At 36.6% G+C, this 15814-nt stretch overlaps 1 protein-coding gene across 1 annotated transcript in view; it reads left to right on the plus strand.

Annotated features, from left to right (window-relative positions):
• The window catches only part of LOC131028010 (uncharacterized), a 114803-nt gene that overhangs the window by 12290 nt on the left and 86699 nt on the right, over window positions 1-15814 (plus strand). The window contains exon 3 of the mRNA XM_057958123.1: window positions 14870-14965. Coding sequence (XP_057814106.1) covers window positions 14870-14965 — 96 coding nt within the window. The remainder of the gene's footprint in view (window positions 1-14869; window positions 14966-15814) is intronic.

Here is a 15814-nt window from a genome sequence, read left to right on the forward strand (position 1 = left end):
GAGGGCGAAGAGAAGATCTAATCCTAATACTAAGAATGTAGGAGCAATGATTTGATTTTTGATGAAACTCTAACTAGGTCTTGTTTTGACATCAATGGAACATCTACACAAGGCTAGTGCGATCTTCTAAGGGAAGCTTTATGATGTTCAAATCATCACCGCAGGCATAGATACCATCCAAGTTGATGCATATCAATGAAGAGGCGACAAATTGAAATTGAGCTTAAGCTGAACGATTCCAGTTGACTACACAAGGCAAGTCTGCAATCAACAAACTGCTAGTAGTATGGATATACGAATTCCACCATCAATTAATCACATTTCCTCCATTCATCTAATCATCTACCATCTAGGATTGAAGACTCAACAAGAAACCATGCAAATTGCAAGAAACGACACACTTCACCATTACTTCAATGAAAATGGAGTTTGTTTACAATCAATGGCAACAATTTCTTGCCTTGTCCTCCTATTCTACTTTAATTACTATTCTATCAACTATATTCTAACTCTTCCAACTATTTACATGCTATCTCTAACTTATTGCCAATTATTTCTAATTAGCCTTTACAAATGAAATGTCTGGGCTTATATAGTGCCCACAATACAATTTGATGGCTTAGATCAATTCAAGATCAATGGCCAAGATTCAACAATGAAAACCCTAATTAGGGTTTGTTACAACCATTACATAACATTTAATGCTTGACCAATGATAAAATTGTATTGCTTGGACACATGTCCCTTCTAGAAAAATCGACCAATGGATAGCCGGGGTAGGTACATCGGAGTTTGTGCCACCTTCCATGAATTAAGTACATTGAATCTGGACATGCTGAGGTGGACCTCACTGATTGGAGAAATGATGACTAGGACGCCACCTCATTTGACACTTGTAACTTGGTAGATATTCAACTTGATGTTGTTGAGAAGCTTGCTTTAATTAATTCATCTGGAACTATTTGCTTCTTCAACGAGCCCTTGTTCTAACTCCCTGTGTCCTTGATGTGCAGGATGATGATGTACCTTGCCTTGGAACGCTGGATTGAAAGAGGTCGCCCATGTCCTGGCTTGATCGTCCTGGCGAAGACCGTCCTTGATCCGGCTTGATTTTCCTTGAAGAGATCTCCATTTGATGCCTACACAACATTTCAAAATTAGTAACATGATTTTGCAATACATAACATAAATTAGAGAGCAAATTTTAGGAAACTTAATGATAAGTCCTTTATTAATCATTTCCTAAAAACGATTGAGCTTACTAGAATTCAAAATTTCAAAATTCAAAAATAAGGCAATGACGATCAAAATTCGAGATTAAAACAAGAGATCTTGCCATACCTTACTTGAGAGCTAACTCTAAAATGCAAAATAAAGGAATTTGCCTAGGCAAAATTTGAAATAAGATGGTCTTCAACGTGATCTCCCTTCAAAATAGCAATTTTGCCACCTTTCAAGTTTTTGACGTGATCTTCAAGCCTTTGACAAGTTCGCACCAATAGAATTTTCAAGTTCGCACCCCTTTTGAATATAATTCGCACCTCTTTGTCTTCCTTAAATCGCACTTGAGATGATAAAATAACAATGTGAAAATAATGATCTTCACCACCCTCCTTTATAAGTGCTTACCTCTCATCATTATTTAGGCCGACTTTTGTAAAAATACCTCATCGCCCTGGTCCCTGACTGAGGGACAGGAGCGATCCATCAATTTGGTCTTGATCCTTGCATTCTCGATCTCAAATCTCCATCATAAGGTGAATAATAACATTGTTCCTTTACTCCATGCTTGTCTTACTTGACTTTCACAAGGCAAATTCAATGTTTGGAGGATCATCGCCCTGGTCCCTTGGAGAGGGACAGGAGCGATCCTTGTCTTCTAGCTTGCAACTCTTCATTCTTGATTTTAACTTCTTCGTTCATCACCTTTCAACCTTTCAAAAGACGTCTCAAACCCTTTGCAACTTTGTTTTAACATAATTTTCGAAGGATTATAAGTGTTTTGGCAAATATTACCCTGGTCCCTTCCTGAGGGACAGGAGCGATCCTAGTGTCCTGGCTCAAATTTGCAAACGTTTGATCTTTGTTCTTCGTTCATTGTCTTCCAAAGGACGTCCTTGACCATGCCTATCTTTGCCTTGTCTTGGTTTTGACGGAACATAAGTGTTTTAATAAAAATCGCTTTGGTCCTTGTCCAAAGGACAGGAGCGATATAAGTCTTTTAGCTCAATTGATAACATTTTGACGTTAAAAACCTTTGTATATCATCTTCAAAAGACACCTTCAACCTTGTATGATCTCGAAAAACCTTGACTTGACATGAATTTGAAGGAAAATGAAGGATCCCATACAAATCGCCCTGGTCCCTTGGAGAGGGACAGGAGCGATATAGCTTCTTTGTTCAATTTGATGATTGTTTAACGTTTGAAGCCTTTGAATATCATCTTTTAATCATGTCTTGGACCCTTTACGACCTTGCAAAACCTTGACCTTATGTGATTTTTGAGAGATTTGGCCAATATAATCAATATCGCTTTGGTCCCTTCCTGAGGGACAGGAGCGAACTTCAACATTTTGAGCTCATGCTTGCATTCTCCAACTTGCAATTGCTATCATTGGGTAAAACGTGATCCCTTGATCTTCCTTAATCACTTGATGCTTGACAAACTTTCAAAATTTATGCTTTCATGCAAATTTCGCTCTGGTCCCTTGGAGAGGGACAGGAGCGAACCTAGGTTTTTAAGTGCAAATCCTTCATTTTGGTGATCCTTGTAACTTTGTGCTTGATTGAGACGCTTCGAAATGTCCTTGCCACCTCTCACCTTGACTTGGAGTGGTTTGAATTTGAGGAAAAGGCAACATAACTAAGATATCGCCCTAGTCCCTTGGAGAGGGACAGGAGCGAATTTGTACTTGTAGTCTCCATCACACTTCGCCAACTTCCAAATTTATCTTCAACGGTCTCGTAATGTCCCCTTTCATTCATCCATGCCTTGGAATTCATTGTAACTTGGCAAGAAATTTGTCTAAGACAAAAATCGCTCTGGTCCCTGCCTGAGGGACAGGAGCGAACTTGGGCATTTGGGTCCCTTGTTGACGTTTAATAATCTTCAATTTGTCTTCAATGGGTTCAATTCATCTCCTTTCTTACCTTCAAACATAAAACTTGCTTGATCTTTGCCCAGATCGTACCTTATGAAGAATTTCGCTCTGGTCCTTCAGTGAGGGACAGGAGCGAATTTGACCCTCTAGGCAAAAACTTCATCATTTCATTGTTTTTGATCAAGTCTGGATGCTCTATCATGCTCATTTCGTCCTTCACCATGCCTTTGATGTCTCAATTCGTCCAAACACGGTCAGGAATAGCTCAAATAAGTATTATCGCTCTGGTCCCTTGGTGAGGGACAGGAGCGCTTCGCCTTGGTCCTCGTGGAAGGGACAGGAGCGAAATTCGCTCTGGATCCTCAGTGAAGGACAGGAGCGAAATTTGACTTTTCGAACTCTCTATCAGGACAATTTTAATGGAATATAACATTAAAGTATAAGTGACATTTCCTTCTATGTTTCTTCTTTCTTATACTTTAAGTTATATTCCATATATACTTTCAGGATGTTTGAGAGTGGTTTCAGACCTCCAGGAGTTATATTGCAAAATCTAGTTTTTGGAGGTTTTTTCAGTTTCCAGACTTAGTCAAATTTCAGGATCAGGACATTCCAGACTTAGCCAAATTTCAGGATCAGGACTTCAGACTTGCCGGACTTGCTATCCATGTGATCCCCTGGGCGACATTCAAAATGCAAAGGCAAACTGACAAAACCCTAAAGGACCTAGAAAACAAACCCTAAAAAGCAAAAAACATGGGTCCCCATTTGTAATGGGGCGATGTGTGAAAACGTCACAACAGGCCCTCAGCAAGGGTCAGGAGCGATTTTGAGTTTTTGAGCAAATTCTTGATCATTCCAACTTCAATCCACCTCACAATGCCAGGAAATATCTTTCTTCTTTCTCCCAATCCAAGTTTGATTTCGTTTTGCAAGGCAAAATGGGAGATTTTAGGATTTTCGCCCTGGATCCTTAGCAAGGGTCAGGAGCGATTTTGCTTATCTAGCTTGGTTGCTTCTTGTTGATTATCCAAATTATCTTCATAGGATAAAACATACCTTTTCTCATCCACTCCAACCATAAAAATCATTTTGACCTTGCAAGAAAAAGGTGTTTTTGAGAATTTCGCTTTGGACCTCCTGAGAGGGTCAGGAGCGAATTTTGCAATCTAGACTCAAAATGTTTCATTTTTCACCTTGAAACCTCTTTGACATTCCAAAACTAAGCAAAAACATCCCCCATAAAATTTTCGCTCTGGACCCTCAGCAAGGGTCAGGAGCAAAATTTAGGTTTTCAACAGAGTCCTTTATCTTTTCAAGTTGAAACTTTCTCAGGTGGGTAAAGGGAGATGCCTTTATTTCACTCATGTTCAAAACTTGATCTTTTTTCACTACAAAATAAGGGAAATTCAAAATTTCGCCCTGGGCCTTCAGCAAGGTTCAGGAGCGAATTTACCGTTGTTGCCCAAAATTTACCATTTTTCATGCTTTCAAACCTCCAAATGCATCAAGTGACATCCAATCTTCCTTCCAGGAGACCCTGCACATAAAAATTTAGCCAAAATTAGTGACAAACAAGCTTAAATAAGATTTTCGCTCTGGACCTCCTGAGAGGGTCAGGAGCGAAATCTTCATTCTAGGCCAAATTGCTCAATTTTTTAGTTTCAAACCATTTCATAGGGCAAGGTTAGATCATTTTCAAGGCCAGGAACAAGGTTTCAAGCTCAAACAAGATGGCAAATGAAGTTTATGATGAATTTCGCTCTGGACCCTCTGGAAGGGTCAGGAGCGAAATTCCTAATCTTGGCCAAAATCCTGACTTCATTATCACATTTTTCCATCCAAACAAGTGTTTTGCCCTCAAAGATGCCTGGGAATGAGTTGGTTCTAAGCTTGGGTCAAACTAGAATGCCTTATGGAGATTTTCGCCTTGGACCCTTTGGAAGGGTCAGGAGCGAAATTCGCTTTGGACCCTCTGGAAGGGTCAGGAGCGAAATTTGACTTTTTGAACTCTCCATTAGGATCATTTTATGGAATATAACATTTAAGTATAAGTGATTATACTTTAAGTTATATTCCATATATACTTTCAGGATGTTTGAGAGTGGTTTTAGACCTCCAGGCTACATTGCAAAATCTAGTTTTTGGAGGATTTTCAGTTTTCCAGACTTAGTCAAATTTCAGGATCAGGGCATTCCAGACTTAGCCAAATATCAGGATCAGGACTTTCCAGACTTAGCCAAATTTCAGGATCAGGACATCACTCAAGCAGGACCTGCTATCTAGGTGATCCCCTTGGCGACACTCAAAATGCAAAGGCTAACAGACAAAACCCTAAAAGACCTAGAAAACAAACCCCAGAAAGCAAAAAAGCAGGGGTCCCCATTTGCAATGGGGCGATGTGTGAATACGTCACAACACTACCTTGAAAGCATGTTTCAAATTTCAGAGCCTAACTCCTTACCATTTAAAAGAAATGACCGTTTTTCCTAAATTTGGGTATTAAATTTTAATGGGAAATATTTAAATTATTTTTCAAAAATAATTTAATATTTTAAATTGGTTTCTATATATTTCCCATTGTTATCATTTCGGCGGAAAAGTTATTTAAAAATACCATTATTTTCATTTCCCTTTTTCCCACTTCATGGTCAACGGCTCCTACAAGTCCAAATCATAACCTTTGAGAGATTTAGGTTAGAAATGCTCCGTTTTCAAGCATTCCTAACCCAAATTTCTAACCTCGAAAAGTAAAGGTTAGGATTGCTCCAAAATGGAGCATCTCTAACCTTCCTTTCTAACCTTGTGTGGGCTCGCTTTATGAGTTACATAAAAAGGTTACAAATGCTTCGTTTTGGAGCATTCTTAAACTTTTTCATAGGAAAATGAAAATCTGATGGAGTGAAGATGCAAAGGACTTTGAAGTGAAATAGATCGGTGTTTTGTGAAAGAATCACAACTTACCGATACGAGAAAATGTTATATTGCATGTTTTAGATCTTCTTCGGCAACTTCAACAACTAATATAAGTTGGCCAGCTTGCACAAATCACCGAAAAAAGGGAGTTTCTCGTTTGTTTTCAAATGCCAAAAGGGAGGAAGCAATGGGTGCAAATTCGCAGTGAAGGTTTTAGAAACTTTCAAGCAATTTCAAAATGGCAGGTGTAAATTCGAATGCCACAACCTTTGTCAATTCCTTACATGGTATGGACGTCCACAAAGCATAATAGAATTGGGGATTTTCATCAGAAGTTACAGTTGGAAATGCAACCGCAGGCATGCAATGCAAAATGTTGAAACATGACTTGTGCAAAATGGATTTTGCAGTGGAGCTATCAAGGCCTTTGAATTAATGAAGGACTCTCGAACCATTTTGTTTGTGTCATATTTAGTGGAAGGTGGTTGCAGATACTTCAATTACATGAGTAATCGCATCTATAGTTGATCATTAAGATATAATGCAAGCAAAGCCGAGGAAGAGGAAGAAGCACGGGTTGCAAATGCACACCACTTTTGAACCAACTTGCCATTGATGCCTATATCAGCATGAAATTTGTTATTTTCACGCTTGGTCAGAAGATCTATTTATTGACATTGAGAGGACAGTTTTAGACAATACCTTGTGCAAGGATGCAAATATTCTTTGAAATAGGATTGATGGAATATAAAATGTATGAATGCAAATAATCAATCATGCCATCATACAAGCCTTCCCATTATGAAAAGAAATGTTATGTTCATGAAATAAAAGAATGCTGGACAGATGTAGAAGCAATTGGAGTGCATGTCCTGAAAGTGTCAGAGAAGAAGCTATTGAAGATGAAAAGCTACTTTGGCAAGATCAACGATTTGGTTCTTCAAATTCAAAAGTTATTAGTTACACTTTTGTAAAAATGACTTATGTCATTCATGTGATTAAAGTTAGAAAATTGACTTTATTTATGTAAAAGTTAGGTAAATCCTAACTTGTTCCTAAAAAGGTAGTTATCCTAAGTAGTTAGGCCAAGTAGTTATGAGGTAGTTATTCTCTCTAGCCTATAAATATAAGGCCTTTTCATTGTAAAGGGGACTGTTACAAAAGGGAAACTCCGGAGAATTTTGTAGAGAAACTTTTTGAGAACTTCTGGTTTTCACTTTTTGTACACAAAGCTTTTGGGCTTGTATGTTTTCAAAAGAATAATGAAGAATTCTTTGAGTTCATATGCATTGAATGTATTCATGATTTATTGTTACTAATTTCTCGTATGTTAAATTAGTAATCCTTTTGTGTATCGGTGGAATCTATTGGTTTTCAGTTTAATAATCTATGTAACTGACTTGATGAAACACGTCATTTCTTGGTATCTTGACTTGTTTGTGCTAGTATAGCCAATCTCTTCGTATGTTGAGAGTTGTTGTGCTTCTTTCATCATCATTGCATATTTTAAACCCATCTTATGCTTAAACCCCCTTGTAATGGTTATCTATTGTAGAATCTCAGTGTGTATTCGTGTGTCTGCCATTGGGGTTTCTGTTATCTACTTTCTTTAGTTTTGTGTTTTCCTTCCTTTTTGTACTTTCAGGTCAAAAGTACACAAAAATCCCAAAAACCCCGCATCATACAAGGGAGCTGCCCCTCTCAAACGCAAAGGAAGATTGCAATTTGATTGCAATCTCTCCAACTGTTGGAACGGTTGTCACTGCTCTTTGGGCAAACAGGGTCAATTTTGAAGGAGAATTCACAGTGACAAATCTGTTTACCAACAAATTCGTAGGATGATGGGTAGATGTTTTTTTCGTCGGCGGATTAACAGTTCTAGTTGCCGCCGAGAGGGATGAAGGCCACTCAGGGCTGCAGACGGACGCAATGCCTGACCGTGGGTAGGGTTTGGAGACTGCTGTGTTGACAAAAAATGACGTTTGAATATAAATGTTCTTATAAATATTAATATTAAAAACTTTATTGACAAATTTTCCAAAAACTATCAAAAGATTAAAGCAAAATTTAAATGACACGATGCCTTACTGGATAGGGTTTAGAGACCAATGCCTTGACGCAATGCGATGTTAATTAATATTAAAAAATTAAACTTTATGGATATAAATATTTTAGAATATTATTTTTAATTATTAATATATAAAATTTGACAGTTTAAATTAAATTAAACAAATTTAATATTGTTTATTTTCATATTTTTTAGATATATTATTTATATTTTCTAAAAAATCAAATTTATATAAAAGGAATTTGATGACGAATTTTTTTTCGAAGTTTTTTGTCATGCTGAATTTCATCCGAATTTTAATGTTGGCGAATTCGAACTCGAACTCGAACGCAGTGACTTAGGTTCTAACTACCCAGAGAATATTAAACAATAGAGCGAGAGCTCTATATAAAGAATTTACAAGAGATGATGTTTCTAAAAGAAACAATGGTAAACTGAAGCTGAAAATAGAAACTAACTAATTAAACTAAAAATGACTAAGATGACTAAGATGACCATTAAAGAAACATTACAATATTCTAATACCAATAACCTATCCGATCTACAATTTTTGGTACTGCCTATTATGAATTACACAATATTTTGAGGGTCTGCTTCCTCAATGGTTGCCATCAGAGTGTGAGCAATAAATGCACCATCCTTCACCTCCCTGTCACAAACCATGAAACCCTGTACTTCTAGAAACTGGAGGTCAGCTAAACAAGGTTTGTAGCAAAACAGTAAGCACAAGGAAAGATCTGCTCTAATACCACTTGATCTGTAAATTAGGGTGCATATTCCGCATGCTTGGCCATCAGCTTTCAAATAATGATTCAAACATATGTTAAGTGACTATCATACGGATACCTAATGGCTGAACAACTAAAATGAGATGTTTTGTCTTATCATAATCAACACCAAGTATAAAATGCATTGACACAATACGTGAAATCATACACAGCATATCTGCAACATTCTAAATATTATTGGACAAAATCTCAAATGGGAATAAAGCTTCAAAAAGAGTTGAAATGCTTTTCACGCCACTGACTTTCAGTTATTACAAATGTTTCCATGCCTAATGGCTAGTACAGCAGCATCCTAATGGTGACTACTAGTTCCCTAGTCCTGCATATTGATTTGGCAACAACATAAATCGGCAACAACCATTGCTACAGTCATGAAATGTTTTACCTCGAGCAAAAAAAAATGCAAAATGTAAAACAACCTCAATCTTCCTCCACGAGACAGACTAAAATGACCATCGAAGGCTTGCTAAGCCCCCACAACTGTAGAACAGCAACGTAACACTTTTCCATGCACTGTATATTCCTCTTTTCCTCATTTGCTTCCAGTTTGGAAGAGGAATGGTCCAAGGCACTTGCATTGCTAAAAATGTTTCAAGTTCTGCTGCTGATGGTAACTATTGGAAAACCTTTGGCTTTTGTTACCCACCAAGATCCCTTTGGGGGGGATTTTAATCAAACTGTGGCAATTTGTCATGTGCACCTTTGCTGTTATCATTATGTTTTGGCTGCATGCATGGCATTTTATTTGGAAACCGCTAATAACAATTTCATCATTATTTTCCAACTAGCGTTTATTACAGGCTTACTATTGTCCTAACGAACAATTCTGGCAATAGCAGAGTTTTTGGAAGGGCTGAACAGAAACAGAGATGGTGTTGTGAAAAGCCATGCAATGTTTGAAGCACAAAATAGGAGACTTGCAACACTGCTGCAGATGAAAAACTGATGTATGATTATAGCTAGGACATGATTTGGACCTTAAGTGGGGCCCACTTAAGCTGTATTCTGCTTTTACTGTTTGTTGTCAATGCTCAAAGCAGAACGTGGAATCCAGAAATATTTCATCATAGAAGTTTACTAATATTCAGAATATCCATTAGGACAAGTTTTGACAGACCTAATACATCATATCCTTTGACAATATTGCTGCTTCTAAATGCATTTGTTCACAATAGGAGAAAACTCAGTCCTCATAAAATATCAACATATGATTTGAATCCCATTTTCAACTATTAGAACCATCTCCTTATTTAGTTAGTAATGTATATTGGTTTCAAAAAACACTGACTGGTTTAATGATTAATGATAATGGAATCTCAATAAGCAATTCCTCTCCTCATAGCAAGACAATCCATGTTCATATAAGACAACATATACTACGTTTCACATAAATCAACATGAATGCCACTGGTCCACATGACTAAAACCATAATCACTCTGTCCTGTCTGGCATTAACTTCTATGTGCAGAAGTCAGCAACCTTATTCATATATGTTTATGACATTCTTCTATTTTCTCATCCTATTATTTGGTTTACAGTTTGGTCCTTAGAGATTCCTAGTTTTTTGCTTTGTTTGCTACCAGTTTAATATGTACATACGAAGTTTCAACCCATTCATAGGCATATGAGTTAATCATCATAAGAGTTTCCAATGATCAAATCTCAAGAATCCACTACCACTTCCAATTCTCATATAAGATTGCATGATAGATGCCTATCTTAAGGTGACTAATACAAAGTTAAGGGCAGTTGGCTTTACAACAACTATTCCAAAGAAGCTACAGTCCAGTGAACTGGTAGGCTTATGATGGTCTCTCTGACAAGATATGGCTAGAGAAGACTGTTAGACTAATACCACAGAAAAACTACAAAGTCAAATAAGTTAATCCTGGTTAATAATCTTAATTAATTGTAACCAAAATCATAATTTAGAACTTCTGCATATAAAATCATGCCTAATATGTATTAAATTCAGCATGTGCAGAATCAGAAAATGTCTAACAAACTTATATAATGTTGAAAACTACTTATAAAATTGTACTATCCCTATTAATTACATTACCAGTCATTTAATCAATAATAGTAAGTTTTTCTAGGTTACTACAACTTGCACTTGAGGATGAGTACTAAAGAAATGTATGAAATCACGATTGTAATAAAAGGAAGTATATCAACATGAAATACATCAACCAATTATAATGATTTATCAATTGAAGCTTTTCTAAATTAATAAATTAAGAAATTATCATGTTAATGTGCATTGTGCATTATATAAAGAAAGAAAACATCTAACACAAAACATGCATCTCATATCCACTAAAAGCAGCAATCATAGGTTTACTAATAATGTGCTGATTACAAAATTAATCGTCATGATATAAATCATCATTATAAACATAAATAGAGGTACCATGAGCTGCATGAAGGGTATCATAGGTATGAGGCATAGCAACATCCTGAGAAGTTGCAGACAAAAAGCTTTTATCATGTAATCATTTGCCTCGATTTTCCTCATTAAATGCATCATGATAGGAAGGAGATATGCTCAAAGGTAAATCACTAACATATGTTGTAGAAGTGGTTTAATCATCATCAATTGCATCGGCAAATTTACTGAAATCATCTAAAATAGATGGAAAGATGATAGCAAGTTCCATAATATTGAAAGTTGGATACTCGTTGGAATTAAGAGTCCATGGAACATGTAACACCTTGCTTTTGATAAAAGGACATCATGCTACAAACATTAAAATCCTTTAGAGAAGCATTCACATTAGTCATGGACAAGAGTCCAGTACAATCCATAATGAGTGAAATAAAATCAGTCAAGGATTGATAGATTGGTGGAAGAAGGATGGCCTAGAGCAAACTCCCTAGGTGGTGTAAGAAATAATGGGTTCACGAAATATAAAGTAATAAAGCATGAACTCTAAACCCTATGATGCTCATCTATCTCCTGCACTATGATCTAGATATAATCTATGTTCAACCAAATTTTTGGGATGGGCACAGTAAGGGATAGGGGAAAGTAATTTTGGGGGCAGATTTTTTGGAGGACCATTTTTAAGGGGATAGCAAGAGATAAAAGAAAAGGAAAAATAAAAAATATAAGATATTTCAAATTTTTGTATAATAACATTGACGAGACAACACACAAATTCATAGAATTTCATTGCTTTCATTGTTAGGAAGGGGACATTACACGTTCACATATATTTTCCATGGTCCATTGGGAGCACTCATCAACTGCTTCCTTGCCTTCAATACAAAGTTTTTTAGCATTTGATTTACGCCCTTTCTTCCTAGGAGGGCTGCGGTTAGGTCTGGTTTTGCTGCTCATGGCTTGAGCAATCGAGCATTTCCTAGGAGGAACAAGGACAAAATCAAGTTCAAACATCTTTGGAGACACATCGTGAATATCATCCACGAATGGAAAGGTGCCTTCAGAATCAGAGTCATCATCCTCAATAGGAGAATCATCGTTTAGGTTATCAGTGACTGGATCCATTGCAGGAATGGGATCCATAGGCGGCTCAGACTCAAGGTTGGGATCATTTTAAGTTTCAAATTTTTTTCCATTATTGCACCGGATGAAATTTGTATTTAGAGATCCAGATTTCCTAACCCATTTCTTGAGACAGATTTTGCTGGACCCCATCTTTCTTTGGGAGGTGCACACTCCAATATTATGCCCCAACTGATTACATCAAAAGCATCGAAAGGGAAGGCCTTCAAAATTTAGGAATTGGGTCCAAGTGCCAAAGGTGAAATGAATATGAACAGAGTGAGGAAGAGGCTTCGAAATATCTATCAAGGCGTAGACCTTGATGAACTTGTGCAGGGGAACTGTCTCAACTGAATCCAATTTAACAATAACACCCACCTAGTTGATCAAATTTTTGATAATATCACGGTCCCTTAAGATTGAAGGAGGGTTGTAGAGCTTGATTCAAATAAGAATCTTTGAGATTTTTGTAGAGGAAGGATCAGAGAAAGGAGACCAAGCAGTAACAAAGATACGACTATTACCGAAAAACCAAGGTCCATTCTAAACCACATAATTATGATCTGAAATAAAATTGTAGTGGACTAGAAAGAAATCAAAATCCATTGGCTCAATGGCTGGAAGGGCCAAACTGTTCCAGGAAGATCTGACCCACTCCAGAACTTGCTCAAATGAAGGGCGCCTCCTAAAAAATTGTAATAATTGATTGGACCCCCACATTAGTAATCACTGCATCCACACAAGAATCAGAAATAAAAAAGTCCACGGGCTTGTCAAAAAAATCCACATTGTCATCTCCAACCGCAAGAAAGGCTGAAGCAGAAGTAGGGTTTGAGTTTAGCAAATACATGGCCTGTGGTAGTGGCGATTGAGACCTAGCCAAATTAGGGTTTGATTTTTTGATTTGATCCAAGCAAAAGGAGCTATAGGTATGATAAGGGTTTGACCTATTTTTACATGCCAATAAAACTTGTAGATCCAAGGTGGGAGAAACTGTCCTCAATGGAGAAACAGAGGATACTAGATGGCCAGCCTCAGGTAGAGCACTAACGTCAACCCCAAGAGGATCAAACTGAGCAAAAACCTCTTGCTCTTCATGCAAAATATATTGATGTTTGCTAAAGGAGTGCAGGGAATAATGTTCACGGCCAGCCCTAGGAACGTCTTCACCATCCGAAAGCCATTTACAGGGCGGCTCTTTCCCTTCTTCAGATCAGCACCCTTGGTTTTGGTCCATGCCCCCGCTCCATGGCTCTGTGAGCTTTGAGCCCTACTCAGTCAATCACCCAAACCGGGAGCCTTAACGCCTTCTCGCCTCAAATCCTCACACATTGCCAAGATTTATTTATGAATTAAATAATTAAACAGTTTATTAATATTAGTAGTAAATTATAAGTAATAAAAGGTTAATAGTTATGCATGTTAATTAAATTTTATTGTTAATGTATATAACTACTAACTTTCGTAATAATTTTACAGTGAAATCAAGCACATGATGATGTTGCAGAAGTATTTATTAATGCAATCTCGATGTAGAGAATGCCCTTTAACTCTTTTTGAATAAAATGATTTTAGTAGTTAATACATATCTGTGTGTGCTTGATCATAATACTTGATCTAGAAGATGTCTACAAATACATGCCCATAGTCGCTCTATTCAGGATTCTTAGCACGTGGACTGACAGGATAATATCTATATTCTGGAAAACTCTGCCCTGGGGCAAGAAATTTGAATGTTGACATTAGGCTGTGTTGTGATGTACAGTTTAAGGACTGGGCTGCACCAATGACATTCTACCAAGTGGGGAAATGTTGCAAATGGTGATTGGTGGGGGTTAAGGTGATGTGTATTGGTGATTGACGGATGAGATTTGTTTTGAGAGGTAGTTTGTATGCCATATAAGTCAAATTGAGGATAAAAACTATGTAGTTACAACTTGCAACATCTGTACAAAATGGTGTAAAATGAAGGATATAGAAGTACTATAACAGAAAATAGAAAATAAAAGACATCCCCTCTAGATGTCATTAATAAAGCCAATAATATTTTATGGCTATGAAAAGTAGTTTGAGGAGGTTCTCATATCTCCCCAACGTGTTCATCATTTGCTGATCTGAACATGACACTCAAATGAAAAAGTGAAGCAATAAATTTCTCTCTTCAATCCCTGTATTGTGTGCGAGGCTTTTCTACATTTCTTATACATGGATTCAGATTTTCTTTGAATACTTATGTTTCTCTATTCCAGCAGAACATTTTATATTTATGGTATCTGTTAAAATCATTTGTGCTTTCCATTTTTTGGCATATCTCTATGGAAAAGTTCTTAAATCTGTTTTAAAAAGTAATAAAAAGGTGCACGACTCTGTTATTTCTCTTAGAGGTGTTTCATTCTTTTTATTATTATGGCCTCATAGATTGTGTCATATTGGATTCAACATGGAATATATTTTCAGTGTTGTTATGACTTGAAACTTTTACAATGCAGAATAACCCCCTAAGGTTAATGTACCGCATTAAGAAGATCCAGGATGAACTCCCATTGTTGAAAGAGCAATGTGAGAAACTGCTAGCAGCGAAGCAGGTATTTTGTAGTTTTTGTTCTTTGATTACTATTTTGGAGAGGTGGGTGATGCCACTGCTACACCTATTAAAGCTTGACTTTCTCCAACACATATTAGAAGAAATGATTGTATTTCTTGTTTAACATTCAACATATTACTTCAATCATGATGGGAACAAATCTTAATCTGTTGGTTAAACTTTTCTCTCTCTTAATTGAATGTAAAAAATTCAGGCTTTTAAATAGCCTAATTCTATTATAATCTTGAAGTGAAAATATGGTTTTGGTTGTAAGGAAAGTGGATTAAGTTCATGTCTTTCTTGTCTCCTAATAATAAGTCTGTTATAAGCAATCAACAATGATTTTCAATGTTTCTTAATATTGTAATTGCACTGAAATTGCTCACGAATATAAATCTCCATAATGCCATAAAAAACCATCAATCTATGTTATAATCTAAAACTTTGTGTCATCTTGCCAAGTATTTTGAAACAGTTTTCTTTGGTCTCATGAGACCTGAAGGTTACATTGACAAATTTCATGAGGTTTGTTGTTTTGTCATTTTTATGTTTGCACATTTTTCCTAGCCAAGTGGCGATCATTGTTAAAAATTGGTTAGCATTATTTTCTTGTCTATGCTACTTCATTGTTATGGAAGGAACATATTCTTGCTAGTAGAATTATGTATTTCTTGGCTCCTTATAATGTCAAAATCATGATTTTTTGCTTCCCAAATGACACGTTCCTTATTTTGTAGAACTATTGTGCCATAGATGTATCATCGTTGTTCTTGAATGTGAGGAAACTGTTTGATATTTTTCTCCTTTGCAATAAGTCATTTGCAGCAAAACTAAAACTTTATCATAACTG

This window comes from Cryptomeria japonica, chromosome 5 (assembly GCF_030272615.1).
Source record: "Cryptomeria japonica chromosome 5, Sugi_1.0, whole genome shotgun sequence".
In the NCBI taxonomy this organism is placed as follows: Eukaryota; Viridiplantae; Streptophyta; class Pinopsida; order Cupressales; family Cupressaceae; genus Cryptomeria; species Cryptomeria japonica.